The sequence below is a fragment of the Eutrigla gurnardus genome (genome assembly GCF_963514095.1).
Source record: "Eutrigla gurnardus genome assembly, chromosome: 20".
Taxonomy (NCBI): domain Eukaryota; kingdom Metazoa; phylum Chordata; class Actinopteri; order Perciformes; family Triglidae; genus Eutrigla; species Eutrigla gurnardus.
The window spans coordinates 11,545,629-11,566,195 of NC_139931.1; the positions used below are offsets into that span (position 1 = coordinate 11,545,629).

Consider the following 20,567-nt stretch of genomic DNA (forward strand, 5'->3'; position numbering starts at 1 on the left):
TTGTTAAAGATCATTTTTTATTTGCCCAAATACTTACTACAAGGACATAAGAACACCCTCAGCTATAGAAAACATCAAATTGTCAAATGATCAGCAGTACAAACTTGTAAAGCTTTGCCGTCTTAGATATCTCTATAAACCAACATAAGGGAGAGAAGAAACAACTAAAACAGGTGAATTAAACCAAAATCTCTCCCCATGTGAGTGTAAAACTCACTGGCTTCAGAAGTCACAGATGAGGGTTCGCCGAAATAAAGCACTAACAAAACCATAAGCACTCAATACAAAAACATTATTTACAGGAAAAAATTACAACAGTTTTTTTTAAACCCCAATTCCTCTGGCAACTCAGTTCCCCAAATCCCTTTACAAACACCCATCTATCAATATCAGCAAATTTCTTATTCTCTGCCAGAATTATTCAAATAGTCCAAGCTGGTTTTTTGTTTGAGACGTTATGGTCAAAATCAACAGATGATTAACAGTTGTCGCTCATCTGTCTGTGGACCCAAAATGACAGTTACGGAAGTTTTCAGGTAACCAATGACAACAGCGCTGAGCAGAAAACTTCCTAAAGACCTTGGGGGTGGAGAAGGGGAGGGGGGGGGGAGGAATATCTACATTCATGGTGTTGGTATGACGTCCCCACGCAGGCACGAACATGCACGCTGCAGTCTCATCATGGTATGCAACAAAACAGTAAAAACAGCACACATTAAAGCAAAGACACACACACACTCACACCCTCATATATATACATAGTTTGTGTGCAGGGATGCACACAAACTAACGCTGAGGGACAGATTTACATTAAGTGCACACGTTTTTGGGATTAAGCATCGGACTAAAACCCACATGGATTACAGTCAATACTATTAAAAAATTCTGAACAGAAACATGTGATGAAAACCATTCAGTTCGACGTCCACTAAATGACTCCAGATGGATCAGAACACAAATCCTCACAATTAAAAAACAAAATGTCAAATTCAATTATACCATAAACAAAATGTAAAACGGTTCAGATAGGAAACACAGAAAACACAGATTTACACTGAGCTGTACTTGTGGAAAACAAGTGTTATTCCTTCAATGACAATCTGCCCTCGTCACACAGTAATCGCTGTTTATTACTGCTAGGCCAGAATTAACAGAGTCAAATGGAATTTCAGACCGATGGACCTATGTGTCATTTAAGTTTGAAAAAAATCACACCTTTCAATGACAAGACATGTGGCAATGGATCTTACAGTGCCTATAAAAAGTACTCAACCTTGTCTTTTTACATCTCTGAAGCATAATGGACGCAATCAGGCTTTTTGACACTCATTGACAAATATTCACAAACCGACCTAAATAAAGACCTAGTAAAAACCAGGACAGATTCTAAGTAGTGACTGGTGAAGAAAAATGTTTTTTAGAAGTAGAAGAGAACATTTTCAAGGCACATAGCCTGCAGACTAGTGTAAGGTCAATCATTAAAATATCACACAAATGCGAAGAATATGGCACAGCTGGTGTGAGAAGCGCATTAGTGAGGTTGAATCCAGAAGAGATTCTGAAGGACAAATATTTATTACTTATGCGTTTGGTTTTGGGACATTAAAACATCTGTAGGGATTTGTGACGTTGCAGGAAAATTGCAGACTTACTGAGAGATGAGTTCAATGTTGGTTTTGGTTTTGTGTTGAAATGTCTGGTGCATTTTAAACACGCTGGACATTTCAGCTGGTTGTGGTCACGTGTCCTCTCGGTCAGAAAGCAATTAAGGAAATTTCCCTGAAATGTTGCAGTATAAAGACTATTTTTTTTTTTTGTTAATGAGTGTCAAAGCATTCACTTTGGTTCACTGTTGTAAAACGATAAAAACATGAAGAAGTCCAGAAAGGGAAGAATACTTTATATAGGCACCATTACTTTTAAATGAGAACATGGGGAAGTAACAAGTTCTGATTTTCCAGCAACAAAAACACATTCATAATGGCTTGATTTTTTTCCTGAAAAAATACCACCTCTTTAAGAACCAAAAGATAAAATCTACATCATAAATTGAGAATAGAGAACAACACAACAATGCTCTGGGAAAAAAAATTGAAATTAAAAAAGGAAACATTCTGAAGAGTGCAATTTTTCAGTACCCTGCGCACCCCCCTCCCCCTCTCACTCCCTAAAGTGATCCGCCATACTGTGTTCTTTGGCTCTATGAAGCCTGTTCTCAACAACTCATGCCACCTGTCTTCATCTAATTACCAGAATAATAAAATAAACACTGGCAGGTTATTAAACATTAAAATCTTAACTATAAACCACTGAACCTGTAAGTCAAGATTGAAACCAGCAGAAGAAAAAATCCATGACATCACCAAACCAGTGGGATGCTGTTTTTGGCTTAATGTCAGCGTCCCGTGCTGTGAGATGACCATCACACCGAGGAGGGAAGGAAACTGATTTTGGACATAAGGGCAGGGTCCCTCCATGAGAAGATCACCAACAGCAACATAAAGTGAAGTGAATGAGGCAATGCAGGGGCTCCCTCTGGTGGTGGGAGGAGAGCAGGGTTGGCACAGTGGCAGAGCTCCCTTGACTCTTGGCTCAGCTCAGCGCTGCTCAGTTCGTGTCACGAATGTGTCGGCCCGTTTCAGTCCGAATCAGAGTCCGACGACCCCTGTGAATTTGATTCGCTGCTGCTGTCCTCCGACTTGTTCTCCTTGTCTTCTGCTTCGTCGTCGTCGTCGTCTTCCTCGTCATCCTCCTCCTTCTTAGAAATAAAGAATTAAAAAACACACTTTAAACCCCCACACACACTGCGCACAGTCATTATCTCTGCATACTGGCAAAGATGGACGCAACTCACATCATCGTCGTCGTCATCGTCGTCATCCTCGCTGGATGAGTCTGCCTCAGAGGAAGCCTTCGCCCGCTCATCCTCTTCATCATCGTCATCTTCCTCCTCTTCCTCCGTGTCCTATGGGAAGAGAGATTTTCAGGAATGGCTGACAACATCACCACAGTGGATTCATGGGACCAGAGTAAGAGGGACTGTACTTACAGATTTCTTGGCCTTTGCCTTAGGGCCTCCTGGTTTTGCTGTAGTTCTCCTTTTCTGAAACGGCAACATGTCAATCAGTTTTAAACAAGCTAATGTTTAAAAGCTTTTAGAAAGCTTAAAACATTACAGTGAAATAAATGACTTACTTGTGAATTATACTCTTTATAAGTGTTTCTCTCTTGTGAAGACAAGCTCTGTGGAAGAAGGAAAGTGTATGTTAGACAGGTTAATTGTCCAACATTTGTTGACAAATCCCCCCCGTCCTCAAACAACCACTTCTTACAGCAAGCCACTGTTCCAGTTGGACTTTATACTGTCTCTGCTTCTCTTCAGCGATCTTCTTGTAGCGGTCCTTGTCCTTCAGCGATAACCTCTGCCAGCGGCTGCCGATCTCAGTCATGCGCTCTTTCATTGGGAGGTGATTCAGCTCTCCGTTGGACAGCATCTCCTGAGAAAACTTCTGATATCCATTTCTAAAACAGTCAAAGAGATTGAGAGGAACATTGACAACTTATATTCACAACAGGCAGGACATACAAGTTTGATGTGACAGACTTACGATGGAGGTTTCTTGGGTTCACCCTCAAACTTCATCTTCTTCCCTGAGGCAATGGCAGCAGCAGGTGAGCGCATCTCACACAGGTCCCTCTGTTGAGGAGTCAGTCCGCTGTTAGCTCTCTCTAGCAGAATGAGCTCTACTGGACATTGAACCGGTAAGTGAACGGACACTAACCTCATATCTTTTCTGGTCCTCTGCTGCCTTTTTGATCCACATTATTTTCTCTTTTTTCTCCATGGTGCTCCAGGTTGCTTCCATGGCTTTCTGCGCCTTTGGTCGGTCAGTCTGCAAAACAAAGGTTCACATTTAATGTACTTTATATGCATTTTCAAGCACTTAGTCAGTTATAGAATAATACATACAATAATCACTAATAACAGTGTGGTTGTTATAATAATCAGAAATCTTTTCCAACTTTATGTAGATAAGGAAAATAATGTATGCATTCACAGTTCTAATATATTCTTCAGCTTTATTGCTTATTAATTCTCCACTGTTATTCTACTTAGAACGACATGTTTTTAAACTAAAAAGCATGAGAATGGATACCAGTGATCTACCGTTTCCTATAAACCAGTGTTTACATTGTATAGACGAGGGAGGAGTGATGCACACCTTAAATCTGGCCAGGTAGTCTCCTATGACGCTCTGCTGCCAGATGTCCTGTGCAGTCTTGGGTGGGTCCGGCAGACGACTACGATCCTCCTTCTCCTTCTTCTCAGACTCTGCCTTCAGGATCGTTTCCATGCGTTTGAACTTCTCCTAAATTACCAAGACAACAAGATCATGGGTACATTTACATTCCGTAAATATCGGTACTATTTGCCTTCTGTGATCTTGTCAATTCCCCTGATATTTATTTTATAATACAACGTTACCTTCTTCTTATCTGGCAGCTCGTTCCACATGCGAGCCAGGAGGCGTGTGAGCTCGCTGTCAGAAAGGTCCGGCCGCTCCTGCTGCAGTTTTGGACGCTTCTCCTCAGAGAAGATGAACATGGCTGAAATTGGCCTTTTGGGTTTCTCTGTATTGGCCTACAGATACAGAGAAAAGAATATCAGAAGATACACCACCTTTAAATACCAATATAATATTACATTTTACTGTTGAATAGAATGAAGAATCAAACGTGTAGTGAATGAGACGTAACCTCTAGATTCATTTACATGTGATAGTCTAATCTTTGGATACAATTATATTGTTGTGATCATAATGATTACTTTTTTTTTTTAATCTGAGCACATATGAAGACGATGCTTAATCTTACCTTTGCTTTAGCGGCCTTCTTTTTGGCGGCAGGACTGTTGGCCCCCCTCCTAAAACCCATTTTATCCTCAGACAAAACCCGGTGTTGCTCCTCTTCTGACAAACTCTACAGATCCATACAGCAGAAAAAGTACACATGAGAAATGATTGCAGCGAAACGTATTGCACACCATTGAGAAAACTAAAGGCTACAATAAAATCATGTTGGATGTAGTAACCAAAAATTAAGACTTACACTGAGAAATCTGTTCATCTCAATTTCAAACTCTTTCTTCCTCTAAAAAAACAAATATGCACTTGTTAGACAAAATATAAGTACTGTTCTTTTTTGTTAATGTGACTTGATGATTCTGGACCCACCTGTTCACAGCGTTTCTGGTAGGCATCCTTCTCATTCTGTTTCAGCAGCTTCCACCGCTGGCTACACATCACCATACGCTCGGTGCTGGGTACATCCTTCATGCTTGACATCAGCTCCGCACAGAACATCGAGTAACCATTTCTGAAAGCACATGCACACCATATTCAAATAACTCAGTCGCAGGGCAGTGGCCTACAACAAGCTTCATGCAGATGTGTCGGCCTATGTGCAGCTGGGACTCACGGAGGTGGTTTGTCAGGTCGGCCATCAGATTTGTCTTTCAGGTGCCTCTCAGCCTTGGTCAGGGTGGACTTGACGATATCCTCTTGGGTCATGTTTAACTCCGGGTGCTGCTGGATGTACTCCCGCATTGTCTCCTACAATATTGCAAACACAATTAGCACTGAAGAGGAATCCTTGCATCTAAACTACGTACAACACACCACTGCAGTCTTACCTCATACAGCTTCTGCTGCTCCAGGGACTTGGCGATCCATTTGAGCCTCTTCTTGTCGGTCAGCTGCGTCCACTGTTTGCCAAGACTGTCCTTAATGTCTTTGGTGGTCGCCTGGTTTCATACATAGAGAGTTAATATCATCAGATTATAGAATTTTGCATTTTGTATGCCGTATTGTAAATGCCTATACTTACATCAGGGCGTGTCTTGAGGACGGCCTTCTTTTCATGGTTGTACCACAGCTGTTGGGGTGTTTTGGGCTTCTCTGGTGCATTTGAACCTTTCTTGGTCATGCTCTCCATGAGGTCTGGGTGCAGCTCTCTTCATTTACACAAGAGTAAAGCACAATTACCCATAAATGTGCTGCACGTGCAGACCTCAGTGTTAATAAGATGAATAAAAGTTGTATGTCGTCTTACCTGAACTTCATCATGCTGTGCACAAATGTTTCTTTGTCTCGCAAGAAATCCTCGACGTACTTTTTCTGTAGCCATGAAAAGAAAAACAAAGAATAAATTAAATAATATCAACGTATGTTAGAAATGAATGACATCAAAAACAAACAAATGTATATTAGCTGCACCTTAAATGCATTTAACTGACCTTCTTTTTGTCGGGCAGCTCCCTGTACTTCTTGGAAAGGATTTTAGTTAGGTCCAGGTTGCTCATCTCTGGGTGCAACTTTGCGTATTTGGCCCTCTTTTCCATGAAGAAGCGGAAATACGGAGTCAAGGGCTTCTTGGGGAAATCTGGGTGTTTCTGCATATCACAAGGGGAAATAAATTTAATTGGAAAGTCTTACGAGTTTTATTCATAACTGCTACTTGGTCATTCATTGAGAAAAGCTTATGTTTAACTCACCTTTATCTTTTTGCCCTTGTATGGGTTCTTGATGTAGTCTTGGGCATCAAATATCAATTCTGTTAGAGTCCGGAATTTGCGAATCTGTGGTTAAGGCAGACAGAAAAAGTTATTTAAAAAGAAAAATCAAACTCAAGACACAACATTTGGCATCAGCTGCACAATCCATACATATGCACATTAATGGATTACAAACACAACCTTAAACAGGCTCACCTCTTTAGAGACCTCCTGCCACTTCTGCTTACACATCTCGGCTGTGAAAGAATTGAAGGCCACCTTCTGCCAGTCAAGGTGGGACTCTGACGTCTTGTATTTTGTCAGGTCTTTCTGAGGCAGGGCCATTTTCATGGCCTCCAGCAGTTTTAAGAGGTCTTCCTGTACCCACACTGCAATAACACGAAGACAGTTGAAAGGACACCAAAATTAAAGATCTGTTCATTTGTCTGCATAATTACAAAACTAGCTGCGATACCATCTTATGTGTCTTAAAAGCATGTATAATTAGTCTATCCTATAATATTCATATGGCATAATCTTAAGTGTATTACACTGTGATATTGGGTTTCTAAATCAAACATTCTGGTACATTTAATCCACAAACATTGGCACCACTGTAATAGTGAGTTATCCGTAAAGGACAATTAATATAATGTATAATCATAGGCCTATATATACATTTAGGGCATATAAAGTTTTGTAATTGTGTCAGTGTTAAGAGTAATCCATTATTATGTATCAAAATCCCACCTTTGGCTTGGGTGGTTGCCTCCATTTCTCCATTCATTTGTGAAAGTACAGTATTGTATCTACAAGAGCAACAACAAACAAAAAAATCAAGTTATCAAACTGATTCAATTTGCAATTATGCAATTCATAATATGCAAGTTTTTTTTTCTCCCGCTACCAAAATGTTTTTTTTTTTTAATCCGACCATTTTATGTTATTTTCACGTGTCATATTATTCAGTAAAGGTGATTTGTCAGTGATATAAAAGTAATGGTCTGGTGTTTTCCAGTGGTGGAATATCAATGCGCCTCGACATAATGGTTTATGTTCATTACACCGCCCCTTAAACGTTTACGCTGCATGGTGAGACAGGCTATCGCTTGTGACGGCTTCAAATCTCAAATAACACTGCGGAGGGCTCCATCTAGCACAACTAGCACAGACAACAGCAGTCTCCGTCGAGCAAATTTCGCCAGCCAGAATCTAACGAATTAGTGCCGTCCTTTGGTCCGCAACTAGAGAATCGTGAGCACACAGGAGCGACCATTTCCTCGCCCTCTCGGCTCGGTAATGGAGGATTTTCTGTCGGAGCGGAGGTTGGGGAGGATCCACGGAAGGAGGAAGCGAATGGACGTGGACCGACGGGCAGCTGTAGGCGACCAGCTGACCACGGACGGGGGGATCTGCTTTCGGTCTCCGACGAGGGGGAATGGTGGCTTGGAAGCACTGCAGCCAAATGCGCCACTCGGCAAAGGCGCCTCATCACCGATGGACGCCGATCTAGCTCCGCCATGCAACCCTATAATCTTCGCTTCACGGGTTTAGCCAGATTTGAGCATGGGAACCCATATAATAATCGCGTACAGTTAATAAATCTTGTTTTGGACGTATTTATTCAGCTTCTCTGGCGTTAAATACTGGGATATTAGAACAAACCAAGTGCATTCTTCAGCGAGGCGTAGCCGAGCTCTGATCCAATGATGGCGGCTGCTCGTTGTTCGTCGTGTCCTTGATGGCCCCAGCTAACTGGCGTTGTTCACGGGCGGACCTGGCTACTTTAAATCCGACAATTTCACCACTACAACTAAAAGAAGCTTCTGTACCGTACACTTGGCGACGTTTGATTATGAAACATTTTTTACATTTTCATGAAAACGACCACATACGAATGATTTTGTTTTTTTATTTAAAAACGACCAAAAGCAACTTGGTACGCTAAATAAAGCAAATGGTTACAGTCAAAATGGTAGTTTAATGGAAAACGTTAGGTTTTATCAGTTTATAAGAATATATCCCGGGGTAATGTGACATTACTGTTTACACCAAATAATTTAAAACAGTCGACGGTTATATTTTTTAGCTAACGTTAAATGTTCTATTATAGATTTAACCGTTTTTTAACACATTTTTAAACTACCCATAATCGAGATAAATGCCACGGTGGTGTGTTGGAAGCACTTGTGGAGGCGCAGGAAGAAAGGAGAAAATGGAAAATATGTTCATCGCTCAAACGTTACAGGCAACCTCGACCTTACTTTACGAAATGGTTCATTTTCGACGATAGTCGTTTCGGCTAAAACGACGAGCCGTTACACCGCAACGTTACCTAAATTGTTAGCTAAGCTCGAAGGAAACGTTAACATCCGAGGCTGAGTGTCTTCGGTGGCGCGACAAACGGATCCAGGTCCGCCATGCTTCAGCTATGCTCTACAAGGAGACCTACCGTGACAAGGTCCAATGGCGCACTGCAAACACAGAAACACGGAGCTTAAAACTAAAGCCGGGGCGTCGCAGACTCGCTTTCCATCGGTCCAAAAAAGCGTATAAGCGAGAACAAGAAGGCGGGTTCTCCCGAGCTCGGTAGTCGGTGGTTCTGGGCTAGTAAGTGAGAGAGAGAGGGGGAGAGAGAGGGCGAGTCTCTGCACGGTGAGATATTAAACCGAGATCCCTGATGGCTAACCGAGAGAGGCGGCTGGCTGTTCCGCCAACAGCCGCATGGAGGTCTCGGCGCGGAAACCACCGTTAATTCCCCCCCACGCAAAATACCCTGGTTAAAGCACAAATAGTCGAGTTTAGAGCACGGGGATTAGCATAAAACACTCGCCTAGTGTAATTTTGAGTAAATACCACGTTTACCTCCGGGTCTAACATCCAGTTTCCTCCCCGCTGTAGAAGACAAGAAATTCGGCTATGGCCGACCTCGTCTGTACGCTGCCACAGCGGTCGGTTTATTCCGCTAACTACAAAGAGGCGGTTTGTAAGTAAACACAATCGAATATTACAGGGTATATTTTTGAGGGTTTAGACGCGAATTGTGGTTTGTTTATCGGACACTTTTACTGTAAGGGAAACCGAGCGGCTGTTTTGTTGGCTTACCTATCTGTCGGCGTGAGCCTCGGCGTCGTTGTGGAGGAAGAAGGGGAGGGTTGAACGATAGCCAGCACTGCGCCGTCGGTCCTGGGCTCCAGTCCCCGCAGAGATGGTCCTTCCCCCCCGCCTCCATCTCACTCGCCGTCTCCCTCCACTCAACGTGCAGCAGCTCTGCTCTCTCCATCCAACCATTTCGCTACGCGGAGACATCCATTTTCTCCCCCGATCTCGCACCGTAGTTTCTTAACCCAACCGAGGGCGATCATTTCGTCTTTGTTTTTTACTCCCGGAGACCGACCACGTCTGATCTCCAGCCGAAGTTATATTTTATCAGGAAAAGTTACACAAAAGCCAAAGTCGTGCCATTTGGTAATTATTGTTGTGCTACCAGCTCATATCACATGCTGCCATAACTTAATACATTTAACATTAAACAAAATAAAAATCCCCAAAGTTTACAATTTCCATTTATCAATAGGCTACCATGTTGCCACTTGACGGAGGACTGTATGAAAAAGGTCTACGTAAGGTCTCCATGCATTTATACATAGCTCGGTGATTCCTCAAATAGAGGCTGTTTGACAGCTTCATTTTGGCCCAGCAGCGTGTTGTTTCTTTTCAACTCCACCTTGTGTGTTTGTGGGCGGAACCCCCGGCTGTCCAATCCAGTCAGTCCGGTGCAGCGAAAACAAATGACTGCCAGGCTCTCGGCCTTGTTAAAGTGTGCTGCGTTCCTTTGCTGTCGGAAATGTGGTCGTGATCTCACGACGGTAGCTGTGCAGTAAACGTGGGGGCTGTTTGTGTGAAGTTTTCAAGTTAATACATAAAACATTAATTGTAATGATGAAATGGAAAGTATGCGATATGACCATATATTGGGAATGAATTGTTTTTGACATTCTTAAAAATGAACTGCAGGTACGTTTTTATTTAATTCCATCAGTTTTTAATTATAAAAAACGTTTATTTTTCAATGTCTGTATATTTAATGTATATTTATTGTTTTATTTAATGATTCTATTTTGTCTGGCTGCTCATTCAGAATAAAGCTACAACAATCACATTTTTGGCTTTTATTTGTTTAATAACTCTTGTTTATACTTACAGCCAATTTGACACATTTGACTTGTTTTTGGTATCTCTAAATTATTTGCGTGATATAACCTAGTCAGTCTGTTTTAATACTTACTCTTGACAATTACATCTGATTTAAATAAAATAATAAAACATGTTTATCTGAGCAGATTTGACAGTCACAGCACAAGAAATGCAATGCTGCTTAATTTCTCTTTTCATGAAGTTAAATTTCTTATTTCAGGACAACAGTATTTACGATCATGTCGGTGGTGTTTTCCAAGTAGGAGTATTGAGAAGTTGCAGTTTACTTGATAAACTTGAAGGCAGCATGCAGCTGAGTGGCAGTCCTCTTGGTACAAGTGAACACCCCTCTCGTCTTAATTGGAGGATAAAATGATTTTTTTTTTCAACTGAGTGACGTGAACCCTTGTAGTGCACTAATGAAAACAACAACAAGCACTTAATAGTGGATGTTTTTATTCTTAATAAAATGAAAACCTATCTAATCCAATCAAGCACGTACAGTGTTTCAAACACACAAACATGCATAACAAGACACATTTACAAATAGGTTTCCCCCTGATTATATCATCATAACAACAAACAATTATATCCCATTATCTACTATCTACCGATCACTGCTCATCCCATTTTACTATCATGAAAGCAATTACACACTTAAATCTGATATAAGTGCATTACACATATTTCTATACACATCAAATATATCAAATGAGGCAAACTCAAGTAAAATAATAATAAAAAAGAAAGAATACTGTATGGGCCAAAGGCTGGTGTAACAATCCAATTAAAATCCATTATTTGTCTGCATGCAGAGCTAAATAGCAAAAATTAGGTTATGAGGAATACAATTATTATAACATGGGCACATCAATAATGTGGCAGCACTGGTAGGTACTTTAAAGCTATACTCGGGTAATGCACTAAAGGGGGAAAAAAACAATATTATGGATGTACCTGAAGGGAAGATACTTCAATGTTTTTCCCTGGAACAAAAGATAACTCAATATTCAAGTTAAGTAGCCTATGTTTCATGTATGAATTAGAGAAATGAAAAGTTATAAATAATAATAACAAAACAGAAAAGTTTGAAACTGTATGTGTTTACAACTTCAATGTTTTTAAAAACACCTTTTTTGAAATGTTAACATTATTACTGAACGTTTGTGAATGAAACATCAATGATAAGGCGTTGTTTATGGCAGCGGGCACTCGTCGTACACATCGACCCCGGGCTCCTCCTCAAATGTCACTTTGGCATCATCCGCGTCCAGCTGCAACACAAACACATCCAGTCACGACAGTCGGGACCTACGCGTCAAACAGCACAATAGTGTGTGTGCCTGACGTTGTAGTGGATGATACAGAGAGGTACTTACACATTTCATCTCCATGTTAGAGAAGAGCGTGCCGGTCAAGACCATGCGCAGAGGGACGGTGAGGATGAGGACAAAAGGCAGCGCCAGAGAGAAAGCGCTCATCTTCACCATCCACAGGACGCCCAGGCACACGAGCTGGATCAGAGTGAAGATATGCATCCGCATTGTGCTCACCTGCATAAATGACAGCAGAGGAGAGCGTTAGCAGGGGAAAACGTAGCCAAAGACCAACATGAAAATCTATAGTGCTAATTTACATTAGCAGGGAGATTACCATAGGCTTAAAAACACTGAAATATAAAGGGAAACAAGAACACCTATACAATCCAATGTGACGTCTTGTGCCAGAGCCTTTGTTCGACGTGACTGCTAACATTTCTTGTTGGAAAGTAAGTCCAACAACCACAAAGACATAACACAGTGACCAGAGAGAAACATGAAACATAGAGACTCAAAACGACCACAATCAATGCTCCTATAGTAGGAGGGGTGTACGTCCGTTCCCGTTAACTTATAATCCATCCATGATCTTATGATACTTTCCTACCGAGACATGCTTTAGTATGAACTGTAACAACAAGCCACAGCCTCTAAAATGACTGCAGTTTTGCACTAAGACTTCACAGAGAGATTAGCAACAAAAGTCTGATACAATAAGCTTCATTTCAATTTTGGAAATATAGTGTGCAAACGAGAAATATCCATAGGTGGAGTGAAGTTCAGGACTGTATTCGAGGAAGCTGCGTACCCTGGTGGCGTAGGCGTCAGCAGGGTGGTATTTCTTCGGCGTAATCAGCAGAAGCATCCTGTCCCACATCTGGATTCCACTCAGAGAGGTGATACCCATGTAGAGGAAGATACCAAACAACGCAGTCATAGGAATCATCTTCAGAATGGGTTCCATGAAAATAGAAACACCTGGAAAATTGCAGAAAGTGAATGATTATTGAAGGGAAATGCTTATTTATTCGGAAGCCTGCTGTGTCTGCATCCACACTGTAGATGGCAGTACCTACCAACCATGATGGCCACAAGGATGCCACTGATCCTTTGCTCAAGCACCCTCTCAATCTCTGGTTTCGGGCCCTTACTCATGACAGTGAGAGCATTGGCGTGGGTGACGGAGCGCACGGTGGCAGCACTCAGCCAAGGCACCCCGAAAATAGAGGAGATGCCCCCCATGATGACCAGGATGAGCAGATCGAAATGAAAACCAGATCCTTTCACCATTTTCCTCTCAGGTTTGCTCACAATCAGCCTGGCAATCAAACAACAACAGGGCTCATTAACTTCACAGGAAGTAACGCCGCAGACCGGAGGCCATCATTGGTTGTGTCACTCACGTAGTAATCTGGGACTCCAGGAAGATGAGGATGAAGACGAGGAGTGCTGGTACACAGCAGGCGCCCATCATCCAGATAGGGAAATCTTTATGCTCTCCCATGGGGTTGATGAACCAGCCTCTGACATTGGGGTTGGTCACCTCAATGCCTTTTGGCACAACCAGTTTCTACAAGGGGGCACGGTGATTTTCATTCAGCGTTACCACCATAAAAATCACAGAAAGACGAATAAACGCGGACATTTTGTCCTGCGTGAATACTTCTAATCATTCCGAACTGATTTTTTTCAGTCGTACTTTCGTAGCAAATTTGAGTTGAGTCATATTTTAGAAGGACAAAACTGTCCTTGATAAAAGACATCATTTCAGCAAGGTGTGTTAAGTCATCTTTAATAAAGATCCGGACCAAACTGCACACATGTATCTACACATGTGATGTGAAATTCTACAATCCCACAATCCACTGTTCTCTTAAAAATAAACGACTTAAAGTTCAAGTATATTAACAAATGAGATGCTGAAATGGTTTGTAAAATAGCCCATACATGAGTGTGAAAGGTCCGTTTGTTTGAATAAAAGTAAAACATTTGAATAAACTCAGATGGTTCAATTAAAGACCCACCAGGCTGAGGTGGAAATGACCATTCTTAATTTGAATGACTCACCTGAGTGTAAGCATCCTCAATGTTGATATCCACAGCAATCATGAAGAAAATAGCAATGGGTACACCGAAATCTCCAATCAAACGACGAATCTAGTGACACACCAGGATACGCTGTGGTCAAAATCACAGAACCGACCCTTCTTTTCAGAACTACACAATCTCTGGTCACAGAAAGTAGAGCTTACCGGGCCGGGCAAGTAATGACCATTCTTGAAATGTCGGAGGAAGTACGCGACGAAGAAGCAACCAAACATCAAGCACATAGACAGCAGGGCAGTGTTGGGGAAGGCCCTGTCAAGCTCCCTCTCATGAATGGTTATGTTACCATGGTCATCAGACACGGTGTGCTCTATGAGGATTGGGTGGAAGGGGTTTTCCGTTGAGTCGTTCAGATGGTCGTAGTTCAGAACCAGAGGGTGGGCTTTGAAGATCTGAGCAAAAGGAGATGACAAGTCAGTGGAAGCAAAATAAGAGGCAACACGTGAGGTAAATACAGGGAAACGGTATGAGGTGAGGAAACCTTGAAGAGCTTATTGAAGGTCTCATAAATGAAGATGAGAGAGATGAGGATGGAGAAGATTTCCTGAGTGAAGCGGGAGATGAATTTGACCAGGAAGCTGCCTTCCACGGCCACGATGATGACCACGATCACTATCAGCCACATCCCCACCCAGATACGGCCCACAATGTACTCAATGCCTTGGGACTTGCAGAACTAGTGTGAAATGAAGAAAGGAAAGGAAATGCTTATGAAGAAAAAAACAAAAGTTATGCTTTTATTTTGTAAGTGTTCTCGAGCAAAAGTCTGAAACTAAATTCCCACTCAAATTCCACTTTTTCTATTTTAAAAACAATAAAAAAAGACTTTGATTTCAGGAGTTTCAACAACTCATACATACAGCGTAAAACGCTTCCTCAAACACCAGCAGTGGTCCAGAGAAGCCGATGACAAGGACCGGCTGAGCGGCGATGATACAGAAGATGATACCCTGGATGCTGGTGGAGACCATAAGCTCTGACACGCCCATCATTTGTTCTGTTTTGTCAGCTAGAGTCAGACATCAGAGAATTATTAATCATAGTAAAGGTCACTAAATGATTGAGCCTCATAAATCAGACACATCTCTGGATCTCTGTTTTACCCAGAAGCCCTCCAAAGGTGATGGCCGGGGACAGCGCGGCGAAGTAGATGAAGATGACAGCAGCGAGGACCTGAGGGTCCAGCGCGTCTGTGAAGTCGCTGACGTAGTGGCGGTAACGGCGCTTCACGTCCTTCACCATCCCACCGAAAGGATAGCCTGTACGGGCCAGAGGGTCCTCTCGAGGCGCCTCTGGAGCTTTCTCAACTGGACAAACAAATCAAACTGACATTAATAAAGATTACACTAAATCATCACCTTTTTTTTTATTAATTTAACATAAAACATTTTTCTCCAGCACAGGCTTCATTTGTGCTGACCTTTGACCCTGTCACCAAATGCAAGACGGGTGTCGTTGGGACGGAGTCTGTCTCTCAGCATCCTCTTCTGGAAATTGATGATCGGCTCAAGCATGTTCTTATCTTGGATCTCAGTGGGGGGGATCACAATGCTGCAGTCCATGAAGTCAGCGATGGCGTTGGTCAGATCTTTGTCAGTCTGGGCCAAGTAGGCCTCCAGACAAAACACCTGTGAGAGCAGAAAGCTTTGATTCACCTTCAACTCTTCATCACGGCACACTCTATTTTATCTCAATATTGTATGTTCTCTCTCACCCAGTCAGCCATCAGAGCACCCATAGCACGGCCGCTCTGACTGTAGTCGACCCCGCTCTGGCTGGGGCCCACGAGCACAAAGACGAAGCGCACAGGGACAGGAGACTCCAGGGAGGAGTTCATCACCACAGAGTCGCTCAACCTCACAAAAGCCACCACAGGTTTCTGCAGGATGTCCAGGACACCTATTAAAAAAACACACCGTTTTAGCCATATCTGCTCTTGAACCACACATGGAGACGCATGACTGCTTCTGAATTACGTGAACACACCTGAGAGGACGATTGAGGCCTCCACGTTGTCAGAGGTGTCTCTCTGCCAGAATAATGTGATGGTAATTCATTAATATAATATTGACGATCAACCAAAAAACTCTGAAAAAATTCCAAAATGTTTACCTTCTTGGCTACAGAAAAGGTCTGCATCTCAATGTCTCCAGAGGGAGTGACTGCAGGCCCCTCAGACTGACTGGATGGACAAATACAATGGGAAATTAAGTGCATGCTGCAAACATAAAGCAATCAAGAAATATCGTGTCCTGTGGGTTACCTGCGTCTCATGAGGAGAGCTCTCAGCATGCCCTCCCGATCACTGGGGCGGATCTCATTCTTGTCCAGCAGCTCATCAACCACCTTCTCAGCCACAGCAGACATACTGCTGGCGTTCAGGTCGAGGATCACGGCACCTGAGTACATTTAAATTGCTTTTAATTGTCATGTCCATCAAACTTAAACAAACTGTTTTTTATCCCATCGCATGCACACATTTCCGTTTCATCTATGGTTCCAGTGGCACCTGTGCTCATGGTCTTGCGGAGCTGGATCAGACTCTTGAAGGTGAGATGGGAGACATGAGAAGGACCCCATTTTCCGGTGGCGGGGTTGAAGTTCTCCTCGTAGCCCACCCAGCGGCCGGTCTCCTGCCAGATGTTGCCCTGGAGCTCATTCAGCTCCACGTAGGCCTGTGGTAATGCAATGTGATTAGTTAATAAACACATGATGTCGGTTTACATTCATATTTTTGTATACTTGATGACGTATGAAGAATGTGGACTAACTTGAGCGTCCCCTCTTGTGGTGGCGTTGGTGTTCAGGTTCATATAAGCTGAAATAAATAAGAATTCAGATCCTTTACTCAAGTAAAAGTAACAAAAAATGAGTTAATGATTCATTTCGCAGTAAAATATTCCCTGCCAGTGTTTGATGATGTTGGAAATACGTGGAAGGGGGAAACATAGTAATTTACAAAGTAGCTGGATGTCAAGTCGCCTACCCTCTGCATCGCCGTGGATGACGACGGCCTCCATAGGAGGCTCGTTCTCCTCCTCTTCCTGCCTCCTCCCCTCCAGGTCATAGATGGCGCTCTGACCCGGTAGAGTCCTGTACGGAGAAACAGACGCATCAATACAGACTTAGGATGAGCATGAGTGCCTCTCAACAACGCATCCTCATGTCTCACCTGCCAAGTGATTTAACTCAGGCCTCCTGATTTTTGGAAAATGCTCTCCCATAATTGTGTCTGTAAGTTAAATGGACTAACTGTAGATAATGGCTTAAAATCCTTCCAAGAAGTGCTCTCAGTTTAGGCTGATCAAGTTCTCCATAACTGTGAAATTCCACCATCAGTGCTATTCTGTTTCTGCCACAAGAGGGCAAGCTTGCTCAACATACCTCTTATCACTGACTGCTTGGACTTGTGGGTTTTAGCTGCATAAAGACGCCCCCTCCCGTTGAGGAAATGGCCCCTCATGTTGCTTTCACAAAGTTTTTTATGATTTTCTGACTCATTCGTGTCGAGTGCCAAGTAGTTAATATGTTGGCATACCCGGATGTCATATTGGTAAATAGGTTTCCATCGTTATCAGATGGATTAAACACTTCAAAGTTATAAGCGTGATGATAAAACATGAGTTCAGCATGAAACAAACCCTAAATCTGCATTTACTGAGAGGTTTGGTTCTCTCTGGGTTTATTTTTTACATGCAACCCCTTATGCATGACACAAAGTCATATAATCACTTGACCGGTGTTACATTTTGCCTGCTGATTTCAGGGTTAGACCCAATACGTCAGACTTATCAGACACATGATGCAGCACATTTACTCACAGTCTGACTGGAGAGGGGAAGGCTGAGTCATTGTCTTCATAGGACGCGTCACTGCCCTGGACAGGGCGAAAGATGAAAGCAGAATTAATGGAAGAAAGTTGGATGAGAATTGAACGATGGCGGGAAAATGTATAAAGCATTTATTGGACACAAATACCACCAATTGTTAACCCTTTACAACATATCTTTTAGCGAGTGTAATGCTAAGTAGTGTCATGAATATTCACGTTACATTCTTGGATGTGAAAGGAAACAAGACAAACCTCGAAACTGAAATTGTTTTCCATTGGTGTTTTTCTGATGTTGAACTCTCAGGTACTTTTATGCATTCCCTAAGACAAAAAAAAAAGGAATGAAAAAAGGAAACTGAGGGCATGAATATTAAATCTTCTGCTGATTTGTGCAGTCCTGGGTTTTGACATTTAATGCAGACAGGTGCTCCCAGCAACAAATGTGTGATACATATGGATCATAATTAGTTTTTTATCAATCATAGCAAAAGTACCACTGTTCTGTAGTCAACTTGGCTCAGCCACTACACTGACCAATAAGCACGAGCCTTTTTTATGCAGCCTTGATGAGTTTGCCGGCGGCTCAGGACAGATAATCAACCAGCCGTTGTGAACTCTGCAATGGTTGAATTAGAAGACGTACACAGCCTTATCTTTGGGTTACACCCTTCGTCCACAAGACACCTCTGTTCTCCAAAATGCTCTTAAATGCAACCACTGTAACAGCAAATCATACAAATATGCATACTCAGAATTCACAACTAAATATTTCTTATAACGTAACATTGTATGTAGTTTTTAGCTGATTTCATTTCATTTTTTTGTTGTTGCAAAGTTGCACTTGAGAGCCTCATAATGCTTGAAGTAAACGCATCCACATATAAGGTGTTGCACATTAACAAGACATTGCCATTTAGTGGTAAACAATCTCCAAACACTGAGAATATACAGATATTTTAGCACAAGGCCAAAATAAGCGAGTGTAATATAACTCGAACAAATTATGAAAATCCAAAGATAATCCCGCTTCACTTCGATCTCAAATGAGCTAAAATGTTTCAATGGTCTTTACAGAAAATGCACACAACAACATATTTGTTTGTAAAGATTCATATTTTTTTCCTACAAAATGATCCCGTCTGAACTATAAGCATGGAGAAACATTTAAGGTTAGAACATGTTTCTCTCGTATGATGTCAAACCTGGTTGACCTCTACCCTCTGGTCCAGCAGTGTAAGTGACCCCTGTCCAGAGGAGAGGGGCCACACCCTTACCTGCATGCAGGTACCCCCACCTAGTCTCCAGCACTGGAAACGGGATGATCGTTGATCTGTCAGCCTCGACGAGCCCGCTGAGAAACTGAGCTGAAAGAAAAAGACGAGTACAGAGAGAGAGCGAGTAGAACGGGAACACCCATATGAAACTACGTGGACCCTAAGACGTACCGTACTCCACAACCCTGAGCGACTTGGCAGAGGGGTGGGGGAGATAAAGCCCTATCGGCCCTGGACACCTTGAGACAGGGATATCCCAACCCTATTTTGCCGCTCCGCCCTCCCAGCATGAACCGGAGTCTGGACAGAGGTAGTAGAAGAGGGACCTGTTAGGACCAGCAGGTCCAACCTCATCCTGCCTGGGGGGCACACACGGGGTAAAGGGGGTAAAAAGGGGGCAACATACACTATCAGGAGGACAGCATCTTAGTACGTCATCTTGAGTACGTACTAGGGATTCCCTCTGGGGGGGCAGACACCCAACTTTTTATTATAACCCTATGTCTCCTGTATGGTGCATGTGACATGGCTGTGACAGGATTGGACATCTTCTGGAGTCCAACCCAGTCTGATGAAGATACTGACAGAAGGATGCAGCGCTGATGGTGAAAGAGGAAAACATCAGACACGGATTATCATAACAACAAAGAACATACAACCTAAAACTGTATAAACACTGTTGTCATGGTGACAGTTTTTTTAAAGGGTGCTGCAAGAATATAGATTTTTTTATTGGACTTGTGACAATTCAATGCAATTATATATGCAGTGAAACAATCCAAAGATATAAAGTATACAGTAGGTGCAAAGAGAAAAGAAACCAGTTGAAGAATTGGTGACATCCACTTTTCATATACAGTCTGTGGTAAAGATACACTTTAAACACTTTTTTATTGTTAATATCACATATTTAATTCACTGTTAGGTCATTGATAACCATAACCATACCTTTAATGGTCAAAGGTCTTTTTTAAATCATAAAGCAGATCTAAGTGTTGTAGAACGGTGAGCACAATCCATTACACACAGCCCGTATTCATAAACTGGGCCTTTAAACGAGGCGTGAGGATTTCTTCATACAGTTGTGATGTCACAAATATACAATATAAAGACAATGTCACAGCTGTAAACATTAACAATCCACATGTTTCCCAGTTTAATTCTGGTGGCAGTGTTTGTGAATGACATCAGCTGACAGGAATTAACCACGGAGCAACTCCATTGAAATGTCTCAGTCGGAGGGTGAATTCAGGCAGCAACAGTAAAGCATGGAAACATGTTCTAGT

At 42.3% G+C, this 20,567-nt stretch overlaps 2 protein-coding genes across 10 annotated transcripts; both read right to left on the bottom strand.

The window, feature by feature from the left end:
* Positions 1–10,529, bottom strand: ubtf (upstream binding transcription factor). 8 transcript variants are annotated; one of them, XM_084036464.1, is made up of 21 exons: positions 9,659–10,529; positions 7,304–7,362; positions 6,770–6,942; positions 6,554–6,637; positions 6,296–6,451; positions 6,112–6,176; positions 5,887–6,013; positions 5,693–5,803; positions 5,479–5,612; positions 5,235–5,376; positions 5,110–5,151; positions 4,876–4,980; positions 4,487–4,642; positions 4,224–4,370; positions 3,783–3,893; positions 3,609–3,697; positions 3,333–3,522; positions 3,196–3,243; positions 3,050–3,103; positions 2,846–2,965; positions 1–2,755 (listed from the first exon to the last, which is right to left on the bottom strand). In XM_084036464.1, exons 2-21 carry the CDS (start codon positions 7,338–7,340, stop codon positions 2,639–2,641), a joined length of 2,208 nt encoding a protein of 735 aa, XP_083892590.1. In that variant the 5' UTR covers positions 7,341–7,362; positions 9,659–10,529; the 3' UTR covers positions 1–2,638. The 8 variants fall into 8 exon arrangements, with proteins under 8 accessions (XP_083892590.1, XP_083892591.1, XP_083892595.1 ...); XM_084036465.1 differs by lacking the exon at positions 9,659–10,529 and adding an exon at positions 9,419–9,530; XM_084036469.1 differs by lacking the exon at positions 9,659–10,529 and adding an exon at positions 9,006–9,348 and having other exon boundaries at positions 1–2,752; positions 2,855–2,965.
* Positions 10,530–11,189: 660 nt separating this feature from the next.
* slc4a1a (solute carrier family 4 member 1a (Diego blood group)) lies at positions 11,190–19,430 on the bottom strand. Of its 2 annotated transcripts, none has more exons than XM_084036480.1 (21): positions 19,282–19,430; positions 18,260–18,328; positions 17,997–18,052; positions 17,162–17,268; positions 16,947–16,993; positions 16,685–16,850; positions 16,439–16,574; positions 16,288–16,357; positions 16,162–16,204; positions 15,890–16,074; positions 15,596–15,803; positions 15,279–15,482; positions 15,036–15,184; positions 14,657–14,851; positions 14,322–14,567; positions 14,137–14,226; positions 13,473–13,639; positions 13,146–13,387; positions 12,878–13,047; positions 12,130–12,303; positions 11,190–12,024 (listed from the first exon to the last, which is right to left on the bottom strand). In XM_084036480.1, exons 2-21 carry the CDS (start codon positions 18,281–18,283, stop codon positions 11,947–11,949), a joined length of 2,757 nt encoding a protein of 918 aa, XP_083892606.1. In that variant the 5' UTR covers positions 18,284–18,328; positions 19,282–19,430; the 3' UTR covers positions 11,190–11,946. The 2 variants fall into 2 exon arrangements, with proteins under 2 accessions (XP_083892606.1, XP_083892607.1); XM_084036481.1 differs by having other exon boundaries at positions 19,302–19,320.
* Between the last annotated feature and the right edge of the window lie 1,137 nt (positions 19,431–20,567).